General features: G+C 44.7%; 1 protein-coding gene across 1 annotated transcript in view; it reads right to left on the bottom strand.

Annotated features, from left to right (window-relative positions):
- LOC111141654 (kinesin family member 16B) overlaps positions 1-26,323 on the bottom strand; it is a 282,534-nt gene that overhangs the window by 243,385 nt on the left and 12,826 nt on the right. Inside the window, exon 2 of the mRNA XM_022494378.1 lies at positions 1,893-1,962. Within this exon, the coding sequence (XP_022350086.1) occupies positions 1,893-1,962 (70 nt within the window). The remainder of the gene's footprint in view (positions 1-1,892; positions 1,963-26,323) is intronic.

Genomic DNA, 26,323 nt, shown 5'->3' on the forward strand with positions numbered 1-26,323 from the left:
TCTCTCTCTGTGTCAAATAAATAAATAAAATCTTTAAAAAAAAAAAAAAGTTATGCAGTTTGGCAGCCCCACTGAAAACTCCAGGTCAGATGCTTCTCTTCCATGAAGCTACCCCTTGGGCACTATATCCAGAAGTAACTGCTGCCACTTCTAACAGACTAGATTCTCCTAGGACCTATTCTATAATGAGTTTATTGCACATGTCCGTGTAGCTTGTCTACCTTGCTATATACCTAAATTGAACCAAAAACCATGTTTAAAAATCACCACAAGCCACCAAAGTTTCACAAATTTCCCTGGACACATGCTGAAAAAATTTAATGAGCACCATATTTTCCAACATAATTCAGATCCTATAAATAAATAATTCCTATGGTTCTTATTATTAAAATGTTAAAAATTTGGACATCAGTTTTCGTTGTATCAGATGAGGAAATGTTTGTAAAACTTTGTCAAAAGGCAACAGAATAATCAAGGAAAATAGATTCAATAACACATCAAGAAGAGATGCATCCAGAGCCAAGGGTCTCTTTGTTCTGTTTTGGTAAATATAATCTTTTAATGATTAAGCTTTTACCAAAGCAGTGTGAGCACACAGATACATGAAGCAAAGCAAATGTAAGTAACAGGAGGCAACAGCCAAGTGATGACTGGCAGAAATGGGGGAAGATGTGGTAGGTCAAAGGAGGGAAAGCCAAGTAGGGCCAGACAGAGCTAGAAGGTACAAGGATTGTGGTCAGAGAAAAAAGACAGACATTTCACTAGAGAATGTTCAGGCAAAGGAACACCAGGGCTTCAAAGGAAGCCTATCAAATTATCCAGAGCACAGCCCAATTGGGAGATAGGAGCGTTCCCTAGCTTCTACCACTGGAGATCAAGTGGTACTACTTTGAGACTGGATTTCAAAGCATCCAGTCCCTTGAGCCACAAATTAACAGAAATCCAATTAGAGATTGATCTGCACTTGGCCATGGAGCAGCAGGCCTCAGAAACCCAAACCTGTAAATTAGTGACAAACATAGGAGGACAAAGGGGTTGAGTCCATAAAGCACATGATTTATTATTATTAATTTTACACTCTTATCCGTCCCCCCAAGTGAAAAGTATTCACGGTCCTTAAAAAAATTCACTGACCAAAGGGAAAAAAAAATAGGATATTTAACATGCAAAAGGAAGAACATGCCATCCTAGAAAATTCTGGTTTTTTTCAAGTATCTTTCTCAGGGAAAAAAAAAAAAAATCCATTTTTTAAAAATCTTTCATCCCTTGAGTTTTGAATAATAACACAAGCTCCTCTTGCAAAGTTTACAAAATATGACTATTTTCATTAAGAATGGAAACCAATCTAGGGCCAACACTTAATGATTCACAGAATTCAGCCAATCACCAAACTAAGGATCTTCCACAGGATACAGGATAACAATGTTGAGTCTGGGTTAAACCCATGAGCTCACATACCAGGACTTTGAGGTCAAATGAAACCAGGGATAGGAGAGGAGACAGAGCATCACCCTTTTGCTTCACGGATGATCCCTAGCCAAGTGCAAGCTGATGTGGCTAGTTGAACTGAGAAGGAGGGGAAAGGAAATGGCAGATGTGTTTCATTTACCAACAGATCATTCTGACAATAAAACAAACTGGAGGGACGCCTGGGTGGCTCAGTTGGTTAGGCAGCTGCCTTCGGCTCAGGTCATGATCCCGGCGTCCTGGGATCGAGTCCCACATCGGGCTCCTTGCTCATCAGGGAGCCTGCTTCTCCCTCTGCCTCTGACTGCCATTCTGTCTGCCTGTGCTTGCTCTCTCTCCCTCTCTCTCTCTGACAAATAAATAAAATCTTAAAAAAAAAAAAACAAAACTGGAGGCTCCCGGAGCAAGGCCAGGTTGCTACTTGCCTTTAAGTTTGTGATTGTTGTTTTGCTTTTCTCCATTTGAATAATGAATTTGGCTTCCAAGTCCTTTTCCCTGCAACACAAATAATTCAGTACTAGTTAGGAGAGAAAAGATTGTTTGGAAAACATTTGTTTTATTTACTTTTTACATATGGGGGTTTGTTTTTAAATGGCATATGAAGCACAATCTGTGGTCCCACTCCTCCCAAATCCTTACTAATATAAACACAAAGACACACAAAACAGATGCCACCATCAAAAAACTTAAGACTGACAAATAGTGTGTTCTCAAAACCTGAAAGAATTTCTAACTGTGAGCCAAAAGGAGTGTAAATTAAATGACAGAAACTGTGGAGGGCTGTGTGACTCATAAAAGAAGCCATGCTTTCTTTTTTTTTTTTTTTTCCTGTTACCTGGTTACAAAAAGACTGACACCTCCCCTTCACCCAGGGTGAGAACCAAGAAGAAAAACTGGTGTGAATGGTCACAAACAGGTACTGCTTCTAGAAGCAGCCAGGGCACTGCCCCTTCCCCTCATCTTCTTTCCATAAGCATTCAGAAACTGCAGTTCCTGGAAAACTGCAGAACTGGAAATCCAAAGAACTCCTAAGAAGTACAGTTCACGAGAATAAATGACACGTATCCACACAGTGGTCTGTCACTGACATAGGACTGAGGACAGTTTCCATATACTGCTAGGGGGTGGTAGCCAGGATGTACTATTGTTAAGAAGGGAACGCAAAGTGGAGAAAAGTCTACAGAGAATGCTACCACTTTTACTTAAAAACAAAAACGATAACCTACGTATTTTTCAAAAGGCCAACTACGGAAAAAGAAGAAAACAGAGTGGAGGAGACAGAGACAGAGACTAGATTTCTACAAAGTATCTTGATCTATAGATCATCTCTAGAATGAGCACAATAATTTACACAAAAAACAAAACAAGATTGTTATTTAAAGTGACCTGAAACACATCAGTGTTAAAAAAGAAAGAAAGAAAAGAAAAGTCTGAAGTGCAGGCCTTACGTCCAATGTTAAAAAATAAAATAAGAGAAAAATAAAAATTAAAATAAAAGGAACTAAGACACAAAAATAAGCTGAGGCAGGTGAACCTAACTGGGCTTTGGCACCACATGGTGCGAGACGATGTCAGTTTTGACTAGATACTGAACTCTGACTGTAGAATGCAGTGGGGTATAGCCCAAGGAGAAAAAAAACTGTAAAGAAGTCTTAAAGCACTTTCACTAATCAGATTTTTGCTGGTAAAGTAAGCACTGTCATTCATTTGTGTACTATGGACAATACCTCAGTAATTATGGTGGTGGCCTTGAGAACCAAGGGGTTTGAATGAACAGAGATAAAACACAAGATGGATGAGGTTAAGTTAAAAACTCTGTAGTCCTGAATCTGAAAGGAACTAGCATAAACTTTATTTGAAATTGAAAAAGGAAAAGAAAGTACTCCCTAGCTTTGTCCTCTGAAAAGGCCTAGAATCTTACGCCCAAATTATAGTCTCTAAATTCCATTCAGAGTCAGGGCTACCTGGAGGACGACTCAAAACAAATATTTGAACTATCTCATCACACAAGAAAGCAGGAATCCACCATATCAAAAGTTAGTTTGTCCAAGTTGTCCTTAGGCAACTTCTCACACCGCTCCTGGTGATCCCTGCCTTCCTGGTATCTGGGACCCTATGTGATCCCTTATCCTGGGGGAGTGGGCTGCATCTAGCAACTCACTTCTAATGACTAGAACACTAAGGCCCCCAAAGTGATAGTCTGATGCTTCCTAGTTTGGATTACAGGAAGATTCAGATTTCTGATATGCTGGCGCTCCTGCGTGTGTGTCTCTCAGGGTCCTGGCAATGAGGACAGCCAGGTGCCACACTGCGAGACTTCAGCAGAGACTCACCCGGAGACAAAGAGCAGAGAGTCAGCAGCCACCTGGGTGAGCCTAGAAGTGCCTCTCCCCCAGCCAGGCTGGAAGGCCCAGGACCGCACCCTTGAGAGACCGTGAGTGGGTGAGAAAACCCAATAAACCCCACCCCAACCCTGAACTCACAGAAACGGTGAGGTAATAGATGTTGTTATAAGCCCCTAAATTGGCAGTTTAGGGGTTCTAAGGCCCTCGGTTGTGTTACACAGTTAAGAAATATCAATACAAGAGCTACGTCAAAAGGACTCAGGAGCCAACCTGAACTAAGTTCCCACCAGCCACATCTGAGCAGCAGAAAGAATGTGAAATATGCACCAACCTGAATCATTTGAAATATGCATCAACTTATGAACTCATAATGGAAAAAAGTAAAAACTGAATGGTGCCCTTTGGAAATCAAAAAGAGTCACCCCATTATTTTAAAAACTAGTGAACAGGGGCACCCGGGTGGCTCAGTCAGTTAAGCATCCGATTTTTTTTTTAAGATTTTGTTTATTTGATACAGATAGAGATCACAAGTAGACAGAGAAGCAGGCAGAGAGAGAGGGGGAAGCAGGCTCCCTGCTGAGCAGAGAGCCCCATGTGGGGCTCGATCCCAGGACCCTGAGATCATGACCTGAGCCGAAGGCAGAGGCTTAACCCACTGAGCCACCCAGGCGCCCCAAGAATCCGACTCTTGATTTTGACTCAGGTGATGACCTCAGGGTCCCAGGATGGAGCTCTGCTGAGCGTGGAGGCTGCTTCCTCCTTCTCTCTCTGCCTGCCTCTCTGCCTACTGTGATCTCTCTCTGTGTCAAATAAATAAATAAAATATTTTTTAAAAAAGATTTTATTTAATTGAGAGAGAGAGATCACAAGTAGGCAGAGAGGCAGGCGGGGAGGGGGTGGAGGAGCAAGCTCCCCGCTGAGCAGAGAGCCCGATGCGGGGCTCAATCCCAGAACCCCGAGATCATGACCTGAGCCGAAGGCAGAGGCTTTACCCCACTGAGCCACCCAGGCACCCAAAAGAAATAAAAATCTTAAAAACAAAACAAAAACCTAGTAAATAAAAGGGGAGACTCAAGCATTTCCTAAACAGTCAAGTGTTTTTAAGTTTAACCAAATAGTTGTTTGGGAAAGCTCCTCTTTTTAGAGTATTCTACCTAATAAATGAAGAAGAAGCAAAAGAATTAGAATGTCAGCACTTTGCAACTCTGATGAATTCATGGCTCCAGGGAATGCCCATCAACGGCTGCTAACTCCACCAGGAGACAACTAGACATGCTGTCCAGGGAAACTGAAACATGAACACCTCTGCCGCAGAAATCTTGTCCCTGGCCCAAGGAAAAGGCCAGCCTCTGACCTAGAGCTGACGGACAGTGAATGCCAGGAAACACAGGGAGCAGGGGGAACACATCAGACAATGCCAGGGACACAGTCTGCAAAATCCAGCTTCTGGGAAGGGCAGCAGGTAAGTGACCCAGCCTTCAATAACAAGACTAATAAACTGCAAGGAGTATAAAGAGGGAAGTGGAACTTATAGATTGAAAAAAGGCCACATCAACATGTGTCCCCAAGGCAGTTCTCACTTTTGGGTCCAAAATGGACCTGCCCAAGATCTATCAGCCTATCAGCCAAGGACACCTGGGTGGCTTGGTCGGATAAGCATCTGCCTTCAGCTCGGGTCATGATCCTGGGGTCCTGGGATCCAGTCCCATATCAGGCTCCTTGTTCAGCAGGGAGCCTGCTTTTCCCTCTGCCTGCTGCTCCCCCTGTTTATGTTCTCGCTCTCTGACAGATAAATAAATAAAATCCTAAAATAAATAAATTTTAAAAAAAGACCTATCAGCCAATGGGATTTCAGTGCAAACAGAAAAAAAGCCATTTTTAGAAATTACAAGATATCTAGAGAAATCTTAACACTGACTAAATACAAATTGGTTTTAAAGATTTATTACTGCCATTTTTGGTATGATAATGGTTTCATGATTTTTTTTTTATCAGTCTTAACTTTTTAGAGACACACATTGAAATATTTATAAATGAAATAATATGAGGTCTGAGATTTCCTTAAAATAATCCCAAGGTGGGGGAACCAGGTGTCCTGGCAAACCCAGGATGCAGAGGCAGAATAAATACCAGCCAGAACAATGAAACTCAAACAGTATGTTGCAAACACCATTAAGAACTACAATGAATTACTATGGCCTGATTTAACTTTTCCAAGCCAGTCTGAAGAAATATAGGTCATGAACAGACCAGTAGCTTAAAAGACAAATAAATGAACCCCCCACCCCCGCCAACCATGTGCTCAGTACCCAGATCTTGGGCAGGTCCATTTTGGACCCAAAAGTGAGAACTGCCTTGGGGATACATGTTCATGTGGCTGTAAAATAAATACTTCACAAAATTACCCCTTTCTTTAGCGTGCAACTACCAAAAGCAGGCCCTGCCCACAGTGAGAGAACTACACAGTTTTATTAACACAAGAGCTGCCACATCTCAATCCCTCCCATTCCCATGTGGGTCATTTCTCTGTTCTTAACCTGTCTGGATCTTTTGCTTTAAAACCCCTGTTAGCAACAAATACCTGCTGGGAGCACACAATCAACCAGGGATGGAAGATCAGAAGGGACTCCAACAGGTGCTCACACGACTTGTCAATTCTGACTTATAAGACATGAAGGAATGCGACCTACACTGTGTCCACCGCTCTTACAGAAGTCAGAGACAAAGTAATTCCAAGGCTCACAGCCTTATACCTTATAAAGATCCCTCTGTATGATCAATTATTTTTCCCTATAGGTAGCCATGGCAGTATCTCCCTTGGAGTTTGAAATGAACATCCACTCTATAAAAATACTAGCGAAGACATCAACTGGAAGACCATTATGTCCTATGAGCATCTATGAGCCACTTCTGAAACCTGAGATGCTGGGTGGGTTTCAAAGCGTTCACAACCTTGAAATCATCTGCACTGTGATGTGGCGGCAGGAGGGGGGAGGTGGCAGGTTCACTGTTCTTGAGGTCTATAACTTTCTTCACTTTCTCAAAGAGCTCTGGACCCCCAAAAGACAGGTGCTCCAGCTCAGACCCCTGTGACTCAAAATGCAGCCCAGGAACCAACAGCATTGGTAGCCCCAAGGCTCATTAGAAAGGAGGGATCTCAAGCCCCAACACAGACCTACTGAGGGGGAACCTGCACTGTAACAAGAGCCCTTCATGACTCCAGTGAACAGGAAAGCTTGGAAAGCACTGTGCTGACACTATCAATCTGACAGAGTGATTACTGGCCTTACATTTACTCTCATGAGACACACTCCTTAATGTTACCTACTTTGTGCACTGGGAAACTCACTACCCTTATACTTTGACCTTTAAGGGTTTTTTTGTAAAGTCACATGGCAGAATATGGGTACAACCTAAATCAGCTGACACTGTCTTTACTCTTGGCTCGTAAATTGTTCAGTGGCTTCTGAACGAAAACAACAAGTGTCTGACTTACTGGGACCTAAGAAGTCATCTGAGTGTTGTGACATCCAGACGACCTCATTCCCAGCACACAGCAAACCCATCAGCTTCTAGCCCTTTCTATCCCCAGACTGTTTCCCAATGTCAGGGTGAGGTTGCCACCAATAGCCTGAAGTCATTCTTAAAAATAGTCAGGGTTAGGGAATAACTGAGGGAGAAAATGGCCAGGGGACAGAATCTTAAAAAACTCAGAGAGTAAGAGAAGAAAGGAAGAGCCAGTTATGGAAACAGAAGCATGACTCAGAAAAGATCTTATTAGCAAAGCCGTGGCTCAAGATGATGCTTCTCAGTTTCAAAAAGTCATTCAACAAGAGCTGGAATGATCTTTGAAGAAGGAACTAGAAAAAATACCAGAGCACCATCACCTGAGTTTAAGCACGCTAAAGAAATACCTTACTGGATTTTCAGAAGCTATTTCACAGATTTTTGCAAGAAAAGGGACCTTCTGTGGATTGGGGAAAAATCCAGAGACCTCCAGAAGATTCGATGCAGCATTATGAAGAGATGAGGGCCAGGGCTTACCTAATAATATTTATCTTCTGTGCTGAACTGGCTGGTGGTTATAAAACTCAATGGCAGTTTGAGGACCAGCATGGGTTGCAAAAGCCCAAAAGGTCAGACAGGTGTACAAAATGAAAACACCTTTTTAGATGGAATCATTCAACAAACTGAGTGTCTGAACAAAATCTACAATACAAATGTTCCTCTTATTCTAATGAACTAATGAGCTCTCTTAATACAAATGAAGATACAAAAATAAATACCAGAGAAAAACCAAACATTTCATGTGAAAAATCTACATTATTAATCAAAGCAGGTACCCAAGGATTAATAAAGAATCCTGATTGCTGGGACACCTGGGTGGCTCAGTCGTTAAGCGTCTGCCTTTGGCTCAGGTCATGATCCCAGGGTCCTGAGATGGAGCTACCCTTCAGCAGGAGGCCTGCTTCCCTCCCTCCCCCACCCCGCCCTACCCCCTGCTTGTGTTCCCTCTCTTGCTGTCTCTCTCTGTCAAATAAATAAATAAAATTTTTAAAAGAAAAAAAGAAAAAAGAATTCTGATTGCCTGCAACAAAGAATGTGTCTTATTCAGGGGAGAACACAGAAGCCTGGTACCCCAAGTCATGGTGACATTTACGCCAGTTTCTGCAACTCTGGTTTGCTAGATACCCTCCTGGGAGAAGGCAAAGAACATATTTCTGTGTCTAATGTAGATAATCTGAGTGCCATGGTGGAGCCTAATGTCCTTATGAACCCAGCCAATGGAAAACCCTGTGAACTTGTCGCGGAAGTCACAAATAAAACACAGTAAAGGGTGGGAAACTCAGTATGAAGTCTGGTGACTGATGGAAATCGCTCAAGGGCCAAAAGCACATATTGATGAGTCTGAGTCTTATCAAAATTCCAAATATTTATTGCCAACAACCTGAGATCCATATCTCTCTTGCAGCAGTTAAAAAGCCTGCAGGAGCAAAAGGCTATTGACATGGAAATCACTGTAAATCCAGGGACTGGATGGAAGGCTGAATGTCACTCAGTCAGAAACTGCAGTCAGGGCTACCTGGAAAAGGTTTTAAAATCTAAGTATTAATGTTCCTACAAGGCAGTTTCCGCCTGTCAAAACCACACCAGATCTCTCGCTTGTAATGTCAAACTTCTTACAGTCTTTTTTTTTTTTTTTTTAAGATTTTACTTATTTATTTGACAGAGAGCAGGAGCAAGCAAGGGAGCACACAAGCAGGAGCAAGGGCATTGGGGGAGGGAGAAGCAGGCTCCCCACTGAGCAGGGAGTCCAAGTGGGGCTCAATCCCAGGACCCCGGATCATGATCTGAGCCGAAGGCAGATGTTTAACCAACTAAGCCACCCAGGCGCCCCAAACCTATTACAGTCTTAACACGGGATCTTTGCCAGGAAAGCAGGAATTTTCCTCCAGTGCCCTTGGTTAAATTAGGCAGTTCTTTCACAGAGGTTCAGGATTACCTAAAGAGATTTGAAAGTATACCAGATATGCCTGAAATGGATCCCTTCACAGTTGCAGGGGACGGCCACTTGCGAGGATGTTTTGTTAAAGGGAACGGTCATCGGCACTGTTAATCGGTCATCGGCACTGTTAATCGTGACGACTGAGTGACATTCCAGCGGCACGAGTACTGGAGAACAGAATTCTATCTGGGAACCTTCATATCCTGGACCACATACTGTGTAGGCTTCATGCTGATTATGGGCTAAATAGTTTCTTACAAGAAAACATTCTCGAGGATTTTAAAATAGGCAGGTACTTTATACTGTGTTACTGCTGTGTTAATTTTGAAAGTAGAGTTTTCTGCAATACGATTTTAGCCTAAGAAAAGCACAGATAGAAGCAATGCTTTTCTTCTCTGAAGATCTTGAAAGTTAGTTCATCTTAAAGCGCAATCCTGCTTAATCTTAAAACTGGGGCAGCTCTGCTGGAAAATCAACAGAGGCCTCAGTGGTGGTCACTCTGAATTACTTGTGATTCCAAAAATAAAGTTGTGATAAATAAACTTTTAAAAAAAATAATAATCACAGGTCATCAAGATTAAGGCAGAGGCCATCTGTTCCAGAAAGGAAATTTCACACGCAACAATTTCCTAGATTGCTTCCTTCTTGGGCCTAAAAATTAAAACTATAGGAGAAAGGTGTATCTTTCCTCCAAAAGTATTAGTATTTATAATTAAAACGCTAGGTCATACCAAGCATATTTTAGGCCATACAGAGCAAGTTTCACTGTAGTTACTGAAAATACCCATGGAAAAGCCACTGTAATCTCCCCAAAGGGCTTATGATGGTCGGAATTATTAAATGATGACAGTGTTTTCATCGGTTGTAGATTCCAGGAGAGTTGTCAACTTCCAGATATTCCAGAGATGAAAGAAAGAAGAAGGCAGGCTCCAGTCCCCTCTTTCCCGCCACACCCTGCTCATCAATCCCGCTCAGCCCCTTGTCCACTGGAGACACACTACTACCCACAGTCTTCACTTCACCACAGAGCCTTTAACTATCAGAGACGACTTCAGGGTCCATGTGACACTCCAATGACAGCCTTACCTCCCACTCCTTCATCCTCACAGCCAAGAGTCAGTTACTTAATCCTGTGCAATCGATAGCTCATCTACCAATCTGGGCCACATGCCACATCTCCCTGCTCCAGACACTGTCCCAGCAGGGGCCGCACACCTCTCCAGTATCTTTGCCTCCAGCCTTGTCCCTTCCCACCCACACTCTACCCTGCTGTCAGCTGGATTCCTCCAAACCCAGGCACTTTAACTCCTTCAGTGACTTCTCAAAGGCTCTAGGATAAAATCCAACTTCCAGCAGTATACAAAGTCCTTCCTGCTCTGACCCCAGCTAATGTCGTCATTCAACACTGTATCAATCCCATCCCCTTATCCTGGCCTGGCCCACTCCCAGCCATCCAACCAGACTCCGCTGAGATCTCGCCCATCTGGAGAACCTTCACTGAGCCCTCCATCCCAACCCTTAGTCAGAGGGTCCTCCTCCCTGTCTTTACCACCAGACTCCAAACTTCTTCAAAGTAAGGACTCTACCCATCTGGGTTTACAGCCCTAGGCCCTAGCATAGCACCTGCAACTTTGAGGTGCCCATCCAATGGTTGCTGAATGTGATGGGCTGACTGAACGTTAAATAACTGCCTCTTACCCCAGCCTAGTCTTCTCCACATGCATTCGCTACTTAATGCCAGCCTTCCTATACCATTCCTGGTTCTTGCTCTCCCACAGGCTATGATGCCATCCAATTCCTATCCACATTCCAAAGCAAGGCTTGTCTCTGGGCTAATCTGAATCACCCACCCTTGATAAAACTTCAGAAACAATTTCCCTTCATACACCCGCCTAGTTCCTCCCAATCACACAGGTCTCAACCTTGTTGACATCACCTCTCCAATTAGGCTAGCAAGTCCCAGAGAAGCAAGAACCAGCTTCGTTCATACTCCACGACCTGAGTCCACTGAGCACAAGGGCAATAATCACAACCAGGGCTCAGTGCTTTGTCTCTTAATCCTTGGGCTGAAAACTGTAAAACGCCAGGCACGGAGGGTTCCCCCAGCTCAGGTCAATTTCCTCTGACATTTAAGAAACATGGGAAATAAATCCTGACATTTTTCTCATATTGAGGAAAATAAATAATCTTAAAATATTATTTGAACATTGATTTGATAATAGAGCAAAATGAACTATGTCTCTCCCAAGCCACTTTGGTGAATTGGGTTTCTCAACCGAAAAGTTAATTACAGTTCCTTCATATAAATGAGTAATTTATTTGAAAGGTCTGGAAACTAGATCACAAGATGCTACAAACGAACCAGCTGGAGTAAGTAGACTGAGTTATAGATCAATACTGGGGGGAGGGAGAGGGAGGAAGGAATGGAAAAGAGTAAAATGCCCAATCAGAAAAAGAGAAGAATTATGTTAGCTCTCAGATTTGTGTGTAGGAGTAAGCTTATCAGGAAAAAAACAAAACAAAACAAAACAAAAAACCCTATGTTAATTCAATAATTTTGAAATGGTTTTAAATTATTCAGCAATTCAAATGGATTCCAGTTGCTCAGTTGATGGTGTTTGGTCACTCCTGACTGGGTGGTACTGAGATCTCCAAACTAAGCATTATCTAAGCAGATTTTAAAGAATAGCTTATTCACCCCAAGTTCTGAAGTAAATTGGTATCCCCCAAATTCACCTTAAAACTCAAATACTTTGTATATAATTGTAGAATCACTATGTTGGATACCCTAAATTAACATAATACTGTATATCCACCAAACTTCAAAAAAAAAATGCAAACTTACATACTACGAACTAATATTTAACTGCTTTTACTTTGGTGGCAGGGCACTCAGTAGCAAAAATAAAAATAAAAAGGCATTTTTTAAAAGAACGTGTGACCTCCATGGGTACCACTATGGAACAAGTCCAAGGAACACTGCTAAGTAGGAGAAAGAACCAGCAGCAGCGTGCGGACCATGATCCGGTCTGCAGTTAAGTAGATAAACAAAGCATAAAGAATACGCGCTTATATGCTTCCAGATGTGCAAAACATTTCTGAACATTTCTGGAAGGAAAAAGAGGAACCTGTTAGCAGTATGAGTAGATATTGTACAGTATCTGAAAACAGAGGTATACTGTATTCTGATGACCTTCTCTCAATGAATTGCTGAGTCCCTCTGCTCTACCCAATGACCTGTCTCTTTTCCCTTTTATTAGGGCTCCAGATAAAACACAGGACACCCAATTAAATGTGAGTTTCAGATAAACAAGTGACTTTTTAGTAGAACTATATCCTAAAAGTCGCATGCGATCTACTCACACTTTACTGTCACTTGCTACCCCAGACCCCACCACCTCTGAGCTGAGCTGTGCACCCAGCAGGCTCTTCCCCTCAGATGCAAAGGGGTTTGCCTCCCTTCCTCAAGCCCAGAAAGCGACTGAGCGGAGTCCTCACCTTCACCGGCACGCTCAGTACCCAATGCAGCAGCAGAGGCTCCGTAAGTACGAGTCCCCTCGCCTGTGTCTAAGTGTGGAAACAAAGTCAGGGAGGGCTAGTCTCTTGCAACCAGCTTCTTCTTACTTAACCCTTCTGGCTGGTTCTGGGCATCCAAAGAACATGGGATCACTGACTACTCTCACTTGCTCTCCAGGAAATCATAAAAGCCTTCAGCTCAGTTTCTGGAGAAGACCCAGGGGAGACAGATGGTGAAAAAAAATCTGGAGTGGGTTTCTCAGGCAATCACCCAGACTTCATGTCAGCTCCTCAGAACACACCTCAGCACACGGCCGCCAGCCAGAGGTCAGTGGCACCAGCCTCAAGCGGCGGCCAGTGAAAAGTCTGCAGAGCCCCCATGCCACGCCCCGTGGACTGCCACCATGGACGAGCCGGGGACAGCAGTGCTGTCACAGTCTCAGATGCTAGGAGCGTCCCATGCTCAACGAAATCCCCCGCCGACCCTGCCATAGCAGGAGGGGGCTATGAAGCCTTACCTTCCCTTACCTTCCCTGGTTTGGAGAGGGTGTAAGAAACCTAAGAAGATTAAGCAATGAGCCAGCTGCTGCAGGTTGGGGTCCCGGAGAGGCACTGTGAGGGAGTTTAGCAAACAGGGTGTTCATTAGGGGCACCCTTGGGGTGGACACCTGGAGAAGGGCAAAGAAAGCAGGACCAGCCAGAGAAGACCATGGATCTGTGACACAGGCCCCCAGCGCAGCCTCGGCTGAGCCCACAGGCCCTTCAGAGTGCCCAGCTGGGGCCACAATGGCCTTCAGTGGCCAGTCCGCATGGAACAGTCCCGGGGCTGTGGGCAGCCTGGCGAAGGGGCATAACCTTGAGCCCTGTAGGGCTGACCCTGAAGGCCAGGCTGGGCAACACCATTCAGCAGAGGAAGATCCGGGGGCGGGGGGGTGGGCAAGCACAGGGCCTACCACCCCAAGTCCCCTCAAATCCATGTGTAGAGTATGCTGACCGTGGCAGCCGCCACCCCAATTCTCCAGCAGAGCCAGGAGTGGGAGCTACTGGGCAAGAAGCCCAGTTTCCTAGTATTTTTGTTTCCAGCAGAAGGAAGGATAGCCTAACCATCAGAACTGTCTCAGTACAGATTAGCAGCCTCGAGGAGGGCAGGACTGTCCCTGAGAAGGTGGAGGTAAAGGCTGACAAATGCTTGTCTGGCCCACCCCGCCCCTACAAAGAGATTTATGCACTCATTCAGTCTTCAAATATTTACTGAGTACCTATCATGCCAGACAATACTCTGGGTGTGGGGGAAAGGAGGTAAATGATACAGACAAGAGTTCTGCAGTCTGCATTTTAGGGACAGGAGAGGAACAAAGTAAACACAATACCATTTCAGATACTGGTAAGTGCTACAAAGACATGAAAGGGTATCATGAGAGAGAACTGAGGACAGAGGCGGTGGGAGGCCAGTGGCCAGTAAAGACCTTTCCAAGGCAGTACCGTGGGAGCAAAGGCCTGACTGCAGGGAGGCCAAGGGCCAGGCAAAGATCTGGGAGGGGCATTCCGGGCAAACAGAACAGCAGGACAAAGACCCTGGGGCAGGAACCAGTCCAAGGATTGAGGTTTGAAGAGGAGGAAAGCAAGAGACCAGCATGATTGCAGAAAAGAGGGGGACGAGCAAAATGGGACATGAGGTCAGAAAAGCCAGGGGGAATTTACATCAGGCCTTCCCGGACTCTGGAACTTAGATGTGATAGGCCATAGACACCGGAAGGTGGAATGGGGCGGGGGGGCGGGGAGTGGTAAAAATTGCACTTAGCATTTTTAAATGCTCCCTCTAGCTGCTGTGCATGGACTCCAGAGGGGCAAGAATAGAGAAAAGAAGCCACTGAGACACTGGACCAGTGAGGAAGCTTAGCTCCCCTTCGCTCCTTCTGAAATGGCATCTCACTAGGTGTTCTCATCCCTTCCTCTGAAGGGAGCCCAACCCACGCGTCCCCAATTCCACAACACAACTCCAGATTTGGATTACGCCTTTAGAGCTATCACTGCTGGCTTCCAAGCAGGGCTCCTCTTCTGGACACGGGAAACACCAGTCATTGAAAAACACGGGTAAGTGGGAAGAAAGAGCAAGTAGCAAAGCAGCGTGAAAACTAGAAACTAATTTGCAGTTAAATAGAAAGGAAGAAGGGAAGAAAAAGATTATGCACATATACTGAGTAACTATTTTCTCAATGCTCCTAAGGACAGTACATAACTAGTACCATTCTAGAAGCACAGAAGAGAAATGAATTAATCAGTGAGTGGATGCCTTACTCCGGGCATTAGGAATAACTTAATTCTGTTACAGAACCCTGGCCCAGTTGAGAAAAACCAGTAGAGACCTGAAGAATTTCATGCACTACAAAATTCAAGCTCAAAAGCATAAAGAACTAAATTTTGCTGGAGACTAAAGATGATAATGACACTTTGCAGGGAATTCTGGATACTCCGCAGGGAGGACAGCTGGGGGCCAAAATGGTAAAGGGCTTGAAAGCCAAGCTGAGGCTCTTGGCTCAGAGAAATGGAACACTTGACAAGAAGAGGATGGACTCAGGAGAGAGCAGGAGACCTTGTGCATGACTTTGACTCACACGGAGAGAAGGTGAGGCCCCAGGAGGTTAAGGGACTTGCTCAAAGTTGTGACTAGAGTCAGCACTGTGGAAAGTTAAAGAATTAAGTAAGGAGTCAACACTCCCGAGCCACAGTGAATGGCTGCGGGCTGTGTGTAAAGCTAGAACCCCAAACTTGATTTCAGCTACCTCTGTTTGAAAGTGGAGTTAGGTAGGCTTGGGCTCCCATGGGCCAGTCAGCACATGTGAGCCATCCACACTAAGAGTACTATTTAAACAGGGTGCAAGGTATCTACCCCATGAGACACTTCATCAGGGGCATAAGAATCCCATCCAGCCTCATCACCCACACATCTGCACCATCCAAACCCCCATCCCATTCCAAACTGTCCCTTCTTCCAGGACTAACAACAACCTTCATGCTGTTTCCTCGGTCTGGAATGTACTTTTCTCCTCTATCTCACTTTTCCTTCAAAGCTTTTAAAAAAGATGTTTCCTCCTCCAGGAAGCCTTCCCAAATTCCTCGTAGCCAGTATCTTCTATCTGAGATTCCATACCACACCCCATCTATGAGCTATTGCCTAACACACATCTTCTGTGTGATGTTCCACAACACACCACAGCAGTTTCTACCTCTACCTGTTTACTGTTGGGTATCTACATGTTTGTCTTTCTCTACCAATCCAGTCGCTTCCTGAGGGCAGAGATAATGCCTTACTTACCACATATCCCACAATACCTAGCACTACCCTCACATACAGAAAGCCCCTGGATGAATGAATGAATAAGCAATGGAAGAATGAATGAAACAGCTGAATTGAAAACAAGATACTACTCTTGAATTTCAAGCACTAAAAGGAAGCTAATGCTTCAAAGCCTATTATATATTTTTAAGTGCAGATGTGTTTTCCCTACACATATCCGTCAACCTGACAGCTGTTAACTCCAAAGGCAGAAACGAGGCTTGGCTCTTCCCAAAGACCCACAGCTGTGCTCTGACTCCAGGACAGAGGCAGAAGGAACTTGGGTCTCTTCTGAGTCACAGGAGGGAGGAAAAATAAGGATGTGCATACGTCCAAACGTCTTCAATACGCTTCTCCAAAACAAAGAAGCAATACGTTGGTAAAAGAAGAGTGGCAGTTTAAAAGGAATGGCGTAAGGGTAAACATGGAGACCTTTACTAATACTTCATCTTGATTTCCTGCATTCAGATGTTAAACCAACTATTTTATGTCCAAAGGTAGCTTCCTTTCATGTGGCAGCGCCACGGAACACAAAGAAATGAGTTTTCTCTGCTCTTTCCCCACGTCATCGCTACAATCCTCCTTCCAGATTTATCTCCATTTTAGAAAAATGTTCTCAGTGACAGCTTTTGAAATAAAATAAAAAAAAAAACCATACAATAGCTTGTAAAAAGAAGATTGATTCCTTTTACAACATTGCCAGCTAAATATACCAGATCGGAAAAAGGTATCCTTCAAAATACTAAATTGCAAGACTTTTTTCTTCAAAAGACTTCACTTCGAGTCAGAGTAGAATAAGATGCAAGGCCGGCTTCTGATGTTGCCAAGCAAAGTGGTTTCATAATTTTGCGGGAAAGCACTGGCCTTTGGGGACCCAGGTTGAAATCTTTGGTGACTCTGGCACCTGATTTAACTTTGCCAAGCCTTGGTTCCCTCACTTACCACACACTGATTGTGCAAGGCTGTGGGGGCTGAGCTAGCCTGATGTATCATTTATTTGCCAAAAAATGTACTAGAAGAAAGCAGGCAACACAAGGCCAGGCAGAGAGCCAACAGTCAGTGAGTTCATCTCCATCACAAACCCAAGATCCATACAGGAGTCAGCAAGCGCTTACCATGCCTGTGCTGTCTGAGGCACCGGACACACACCGGTGAACAGAACCCATGCAAAGCCCTGCCCTCCAGGAGCTAACATTCTGGTGGGCAGATCTGTTAACAACCTTTCCAGGCCTTCCCCAGAGTGAGTGGAAACAGAGAGAATCTGGAAAACACATTTTGCCAAATTTTCTAGCCAGATCTCTAAAAGATGAAGAACCACCAGAGTTAACCTTCAAAGGTTTTATTTACGAAATGCTTTATCTTCATCAACATAATCCAGAGGCCACAGTTCATTTAAAAAAAAAAAAAAATCAGAAACACCAAAATTCTTTCACTTATTTTTAAATACTTGTGAAAGATGTCCAGTTATTCTGCCTATATACAGAATGTTCAATCAGAAGGCAGGAAATGCACACTGTCCTTCCTGCCCAGCAGCCCCATCCCTCCCTCCCCATGGGCAAGCTTGCAATGCTCGCTTGTGTGTTAAAGAGAGCAACAGTGGCTAGAGGCAGGAGTAGGTCAGTGGACACACACACAAGTCTCCCCTGTACGAGGCTCTCGGGGATAGAGATGTATGATCATAGCTCTTGCCCTTCAACGGCCCACGATCGCCCCACATGGGTGGGAGCAAACAGCCTCTTAAAAGCAAGGCCATTTGGGGTTGGATGAGTGGCCCACCCCACCCCAGGCATGGGAGGCCAGACCAAGAAGAGATCTGATATTGGTTGACGTGGTAAATAAAATGAAGTCATCCAAAAAGGAAGTCCAATCATTGCCTAAAGCAGCAGCCACATTTTGTATCCTGGGAGACAAGCGGGTCTGGTCGGTCACTAGACAGTTCTTTTCCAGGATATTCTTGGAACACCCAGCCGAGTCACACTGCCTTTCCCCAGTGCCTAAACACCGGCAGGCTTGATGAAGAGCTGCTCCCTGCCTGCCCTGTCTTGCTCTTCCTCATGCTGGTCAGACACGGAAGATGCTATGCCACATATGCAGCTTCTGAGTTGTGATGCAACACACAGGAGCAAAGAAACAATATAGAGGAAGGAGCCACACTCCAAGCAGATTTTCATTTTGCCATTACCTAGAAAATGTCAGGCATCAATGGAAAGTGAGCACACGGACATCATCCTGGGCGTCTGGCTGCTGGGGTGTCACTAGTAACCACACTCCCAGCTAGGACTCCCAACCCACGAGCTGCCCACCTTTGCTGCACACACGAGTCTCCAAGGGGCTGTAAAATTCATGCTGCCCGGCTGAACCCCGTCCCAGTTAAATCCGCTCTCTGGGGTGGGAAGCCATCAGTGGAGATGTGAGGCCAGTGTCCTAAACTCCTGGTTTCTCACTTCCGCCATTAAATGTCTCAGAGGGGCAACCAGGGCCTCCCCAACAATCAGCCGTCATTAGCAAAGCCCAAAGGAGAACACAAACCATGACCATGGACCTGCAGGAGACCAGGTGACAGAGAGAAAGACCAAACAGGCCACCAAAACCCTCAGCAAAGAAGAAAACGCCTTTGAGCCGAGGCATGCAGAGTGCACACAATCAGAGCGATGTAGCCCAGAGTTTCACAGTCCAAAGAGCCAGGTTCACATTCTACATCTCTAACTGACCAATGCGTGGAGGACCACCAAGCCACAGAGTCAAAGCACAGTGAAGGACACACTTACGCAGAAGCAGTTGCTGTCCTTAGCATTACCAGCACTGTTTGCAGAAACCACTTTGGGGTTGCATCTTTGAGGAGCCTCCTCCCCACCCAAGACATCTCCTTCTTGGTCTTCACAGCAATACAGGAAGGACCAGCATCTCTCGGCATTCAGTGAAACTCAAGGATGCTTATGACGCAACAGTGGGCCAAGCCAAGAGCACTCAAAGACAACAGCTCGCCCAAATACTGGAAACACCTGTAATGCAGGAATGGTCTGAAGCAAAGAGTTTTAAATAAAGCAAATAAAGGAGAAAGATTTTTTTTTTAATTCCAGTGTAATTGACATATAGTGCTATAGTAGTTTCAGGTGTACAATACAGTGATTCAACAATTCTATATATTTACTCAGTGCTCAGGATGGTATGTGGACTCTTAATCGCCATCACCTATTTCACCCATCCCCTCACCCACCTCCCCTCTGGCAACCATCTGTTTATTCTCTATAGTTAAGAGTCTGGTTTTTGTTTTGTCTCTTTTCTTTGTTCATTTGTTTTGTTTCTTAAATTCCACACGAGTGAAATCATATGGTATTTGTCTTTCTCTGATGGGTTCCGCTTAGCCTTATTCTCTAGAACCATCCACGTTGTTGCAAATGGTAAGATTTCATTCTTTTTATGGCTCAGGAATACTCCATTGTGTATATATATAACCACATCTTCTTTGTTCTCCTGTCTTGCTATGGACATTGTGGCTGCTTTCATATGTTGGCCAGTATAAATAATGCTGATATTAACAGAGGGGTCCATGTAACTTTCTGAATAATGTCTTCATTTTCTTCGGGTAAAGACCCAGTAGTGGGATTACTGGATCATATGGTAATTCTACTTTTAATTTTTTGAGGAACCCCCATACTGTTGTCCACAGTGTGGCTGCACCAATTTGCATTCCCACCAACAGTGCACAAGTGTTCCTTTTCCTCCACATGTTTGTAAACAATTATTTCCTGTCTTTTTGATATTAGCCATTTTGGCAGGTATCCTTGTGGTTTTGGTTTACCTTTCCCTGATGATAAGTAATGCTGAACATCTTTTCCTGTGTCTGTTGGCCATCTGTATGTCTTCCTTGGAGAAACGTCTGTCCATGCCTTTTGCCCATTTTTTAATTGGATTATTTGTGTTTTTGGTGTTGAGTTATACAAATTGGATACTGACCCTTTATCAGAAATTTCATTTGTAAATATCTCTCCTATCCGGTAAGCTGTCTTTTAGTTCTGTTGATTGTTTCATTCGCTGTGCAGGAACTTGTTATTTTGATGTAGGAGAGGAATTTTAAAAATTCATTCTAAACCCGATGTTTTTCAGCAGCAACCCAAGGCTAGTACTGCTGCACCCTGTGTTCTAGAATAGTTTAATTAGTTGTCAATACTTTAAAAATCAGTATGTGCAACTCTGGGTTTCTGAACTGTCCTGCAATATGAGAGGACACGGCACTCCTATGACTACACTCCACAGGACAGCAGAAGAGGAGTTGACGAGGGCCTCCCCCTGCAGCCCACACAGCTCAGCAGCTCTCCCCAAGTTCCCCAGACATGGGAACTGAGACCCCCATAGGAAACTGAGAGCCTTCAGAGACGGGGTTAAGCCTCAAACAGGGGAAAAAAAAAAAAAAACTTTTTAAGATGACTAATTGGCAGCAAATCTAAAGAATCTGACTGTGGCTCCTCAAACTTCCTGTGCTTTTTGTTGGACTCTTCTCTTCCCCCCCCCCCATGGCGCCTCTAGGGACAAGAGCAGTGACAATGCTGGCTGATGTGATGAAACCAATCAAGCTGATTTTTTTTTTTTAAAGATTTTATTTATTTATTTGTCAGAGAGAGAGAGAGAGAGAGAGTGAGCACAGGCAGATAGAGTGGCAGGCAGAGGCAGAGGGAGAAGCAGGCTCCCTGCTGAGCAAGGAGCCCGATGTGGGACTCGATCCCAGGACCCTGGGATCATGACCTGAGCCGAAAGCAGCCGCTTAACCAACTGAGCCACCCAGGTGTCCCAATCAAGCTGATTTTTAACAACAACAAAAAAAAAAACATGATTTAAGCCAGCCAGAAGCAAATAAGGTTTTCTAATTTCTTCCTTAGGCTTTCTTAAAGAAACCACCAGTGAGGGGCTTTCTGTCTCATTTCCTTCTGTCTTTAAGGCATAAACTACACCTTAATTTTCAATCCTTCCAACTCCTTGCCAGGATTTCCACCTCCTGAGACCCTCACGGTAGGCAACTTTTGAACAGTAAAGCCACAGGTCTCCAGAGCTGCACTGCTGGGGCAGTGTTAGCAGATTCTTAACACTCGAGAATGCACCCCAGATTCCTTGAAACTGAATACACTACCACGATTTATGCAGAAATAAAAGAAATAACCCTGTCATCAAGCCAGAAGGGCCTGAGGTAAGAAAGGCCTCTGATATCATGATGCTCTTTGAAATAACACAGAGGGAGAGAGCAAAACAGGTCTGGCCTCATTTCTGGGGCTCAGCTGACCCAACAGTCTATGCACAATAAAGCAGGCCCCTCCTCCAACTGCTATATGAGGGCGAAGGCAGGCCCCAGTTGCACCTGGTGTAATACCTGCACCTCTGATTTGGACCTCATTTCAAAGGAGGAGGGAGAAGGGGGCTAGAGCTAGCATGCAGGGTACGGCACTCGCTGAGTCCCAGCCGAGGCCTCAGTCTACGATCACATGATGACATCAAACGTGCGGTTTTACTTCTGTTTCGCTACTCTCAAGTAGCACCTTTCCTTCCTTTCATGATTAATTACGCTTTCTAAGTCAGGCTCCATTCTCTGACACACTGAGCCCCCTCACATTTCACGGCTCTGCTCCATCTGCATTTTCAAAGCTTCACAAACCCAGTTCAGCACTTGAAACAGGAAGCTCTTGAACACAAGTGCAAAGAAACAAGGCCCTTAACTTCCTACAAGTCACATGGGGAACAGCCGTGTGTGCCTCTGACAACAAACGAGTGGATAAAATCACATCGAGCCAAAGCTGCAGAGAAGGCAAACTGCCAGTATTGTAGCAAATGCATTATTAACACACAGCCATCAGAAGTTCCTTCAGCTCTGCAAATGAGGTCTCTGGGCCTCCCACACGCTGTTCCCTCCACCTGCTACACTTGTTGTTCCTGGCTAATGCCCACTTCCAATCTAGCTGAGATGGTTCTCCCCCCAAGACCTTCCCTGATGCCCCAAGTCTGAATTAGATTGTGCCCCTAACCGCAAGCTTCCGTACACAGCACCACAGGAGCTGGTCCAACAAAGGCACAGACTGTGCCTGGATTATGCGCCAGCACATCCCCACCATGCAAACCAGCAGCCTGTAATGATGTTGGGGGGCTGGGAAAGGACAAGTATATTCATCATTACACCAGAATGTTATCTGCCTTCTTCACTCTCATTCTCTCACACGTACACAGTGGAGTCTTCCAGAAGTTAGAAGACGTGTGATGAATCATTCTGACGGCTAAAGGAATGTATGCTTACGTACATATTCCTATGTTTTATAATTTTCTGTTTTAATTCGTAATGTGGTAAACAACAGACTGATGTAACCCATAAATTTTGGGGAGTCCTCAAAAATTCTGAAGAGTGTAGGAATTAGAGAACTCCTGGTCCAGCACAAGGCCTGGCACATACCCTCAGTCGTGGTAGCCTCCTCTGGGGTATTCTTCCCAGCCCTCAGAAGCAGCCCCACTCCCACCCTCATGCATCATGCGTTGAATACATCATCATCACCTGGAGAACTTGGGACGCTCCCTTTGTTTCTGTTGCCCACCTTACATCAAGAGCTACTAGAGAGTAGGAATCACACCCTCAATCATCTCTGACCAAAGGAAAGGGCTCAATAATAGCTCAGTAGGTAGATAAATGTCAAGATCACCATGAAAACATCTGCTCTTCACAAAGCTAAGCCTAGTCAGACCTCCAAGTTCAATTCCAGCCATAATGCCTTACCTGCAGACTTGAGCTCATACTGACCTTCCTTTCTCTGAATACCTACTGTACTTTATTATCTACACAGCAGAACGGAATGCTTGGTGACTAGTGGACTTTGTCCATTCATTACTGAGCTATGTAACATTGTGCATCACCATCACAATATCCGTGTGAAATCCCAAGAGGTGCAAGAGAAAATTATAAGTTAGGACTGATGGTGCCTGCTCTACAGCAGGATACAAGCACACCCTGCAGCTGTCAAAATAATCTTATGAATAAGGTATTACTGTCCCCACCATAACAAATGAGGAAAGAAGAGCTCAGAAGACTGAGGCATCCTTTAGAAAACCAAGCAGGTACTTAGGAGCAAAGGCAGGAAGCAGCCTGAGGACCACCCAATTTACCTGCCCTTCCGCATCCACGCCTCCCCTGTACTGAGGACTGTGGGCAAGTGTGCGTTTATGGACAGGGCAATCTCTGCCTCACTAATTTAATCAAGGAACCATCTGAAGGTATCCCTCCAAGGAAAAGCTGACACACAAAGAAAGCAGTTTCTCGTATGCAGAAAGCACTGAATGTCTGCTGAATGAAGGAATGAGTAAATGAATAAGAAATGGCACATCGAGAACTACAAACCTGCTGGAAAGGCTAAGGAATACAGTACAGAAAATAAATCAGATATATCTAGGACTGATTCATGGTAGCTGCCTCTCAAAAGGCAGAGCAGAAAAAGGAAAAAGGCAAAAGACAGCAAAAGCAGAAACCACCACAAAAGCCTCCGACTCTTCAAAATCGAAGGAGAGAGGAATTCCAGCCAAGATGAAATTACCATTAAATCGGTTCCATAAGCACTTATGTTCCAGGAAAGGAGGAATGAATTCCTTCCGCTAATTATTTAATTCATTTACTGGTCATCAGAAAGAGCAGAAAATCTGAAAACTATTTGTTAGTACAAAGTGCAGACTAAGTTATCACTACTACTGGAAAGCAGCTTCCCTTGGGGGAAAAGAAAGAGCCTGCCTTTGCAGGGTTTCCTCCCTTCCCTCCTCACTCTCCTCCTGCCTTCGTCATGGACCCACTGCCCACATAACATGCTGAGCATCAACCCCCATCTCCCTGACTCACCTGCAGTGGCTGTCCACGTTTCACAGAACAAAAGCATTGACCTCAGTACTAGGAAGGTCTTATAGGTCCCCTAAGCCCAAGCTCCTTTAGCCTGACACTCTAGTCTGGTGATGAGCCAATCAAAGAAATAGCACAGCCAGACAGCACGACGCCTACCTTCTCAACAGAATGGCTCCCTGCCTTCTCCATCCACCCCTCTACTCAACCTTGCCACCACAAACCAGCCGGTCACTCATTTGCTAGCCTGAGCTTCCTGAAGACACAGATCGTGCCCACTGGTGTCCCCAGTGCCTAAGCACAATGCTTGGCCCTTCATAGGAGGCCAATGAGTGTTTGCAGGGTGAATGAATCATATACACCTACACCTCTTGCTCAGATCATCCCACTTCTGTTCTTGCCCCCTTATAATCCCTTCTCCACCACTGACCTTTGGACAACTAAAGTCAAATCAGGTCAGTCTATTCTCTCACTCTTCCAGTGGCCCTGACCACACTTAGAATGAGCCTAAGACCTTACCATGGCTTACTGAGCTCTACATGATGCACCACACTCCCCCATCTCACTGCATAGGAGGTCCCACTGGCCTTCTGCATCCAGTGCATATTCCAAGCATGCACTTGCCACAAGGCTTTTGTACTTGCTATCCCTTCCACCTAGAGCATTCTTCCTAGATATTCCCACAGTTCATCACCTTCTTTTATCTACACGAAAAGTCCTTCTGTGACCACTGGTGTCTGTGGTTACCTACCCCTTTGCTTTTTTTTCTTTATAGAACTTTCAGCTACCTGCTATTACATACGATCTTTGTTTCTTCCCTAGACCTGTGCTGTCCAATATAAAAGTGACCAGCCACGTGTGGCTAGTGAGCACTTAAAATGCGGTTGGTCCAAATTGAGTTGCGCTATGTAAAAAGACACACTAGACTTCAAAGACTTGCTACAGAAAAGTTAAAATACCTCATTTATACTTATTCTATTGATTTCCTGTTGCAATGGATTCTGAATATAATGGGTTAAATAGATGGTTAAACTTACTAACTTCACCTATCTTTCTTTAAAGATTTTTATTTATTTATTTGAGAGACAGAGAGAGAAAGAAAGCACATGAGTGGGGAGAGTGGCAGTGGGAGAAGCAGACTCCAAGCCAAGCAGGAAGCCCAATGTGGGGCTGGATCCCAGAACCGGGAGATCATGACCTGAGCTGAAAGCAGACACTTAACAGACTGAGCCACCCAGGTGCCCCTCACCTATTTTTTTATTTTTGTAATGTGGCTACCAGAAAATCTTCAAGTACATAGGTGGCTGACACTGCCTTTCTATTAGACAGCAGTATACTAGAATATAAGCTCTCCGAGGGCAGCCACTTTACCCATCCTATTCGGCAAATTATCTCCAATCTTTGGACAGTACCCTATACACACAGCTGCTCAATAAATACTTAATGACTGAAAGATTTTCCTTCTGCTATGACTCTTTCCCATCTTACAAGGTCCAGATCAAGCCTTGCCTGTCCCTGGAAATGGGCCGGGACTGCCCCCACTCAGCATACATTCCTCTGATACCCAGCACAGGCTCCCACACAGTTAGATACCCAATAAGCCCAAAAATTAACTGAGCACCCATGGCATATTGGGTGTTTTTAGGTACCATCTACCTCATCTAATCATCACAGTAACATGGGGTAGGGGGCAGAGGGAGGACAATTACTCTCATGTTTTAAAAGGAGGATCTGAGACCCAGAGAAGCAAAATGACACACCCAAGGTCACACGATGAGCAAGTGGTGAACCTAGAAAACAAACCTATGTCTTTTGGCCCCAGCCCCAGCACCTGCTCTCCACCCAAGACCCAGGCTGGCAGCCAGCATCGCATTCACAGACATGGTCCGCTTGGCCTGCACAGTGATCTGTTTGCTTGTTTGTTTAGCTATAATCCTTGCTAACATTTGATCAGTCCAGGTTCTCATTTTATTCAACATTTGAACACTTGCTACATGTCAGGCACGAGAAAGATAGCCAAGAACTAGAAGAAATGGCCCCTATCCTCATAGAGGGATTCAGACAATATACCGATAAATAAGGAAAATATGTAACAGGCCAGGTTGTGATAAGTGTGATAAAAGAAAAAAAAAAAAATCAAGAAGAGGGATAGGGAACACCGGGGGTGGGAGGTGCTATTTTCACTGGGATCACTGAGGAGGTGACATCCGCCTAAAGGAAGGAGGAAACAGGACACGTGGACATCTGCACCACACGCGCACCAGATGGAAAGGCAAGTGCAAAGGTCCTCAATGGTATCA

Source organism: Enhydra lutris, unplaced genomic scaffold (genome assembly GCF_002288905.1).
Source record: "Enhydra lutris kenyoni isolate GAN:26980312 unplaced genomic scaffold, ASM228890v2 scaffoldscaffold6, whole genome shotgun sequence".
Lineage (NCBI taxonomy): Eukaryota > Metazoa > Chordata > Mammalia > Carnivora > Mustelidae > Enhydra > Enhydra lutris.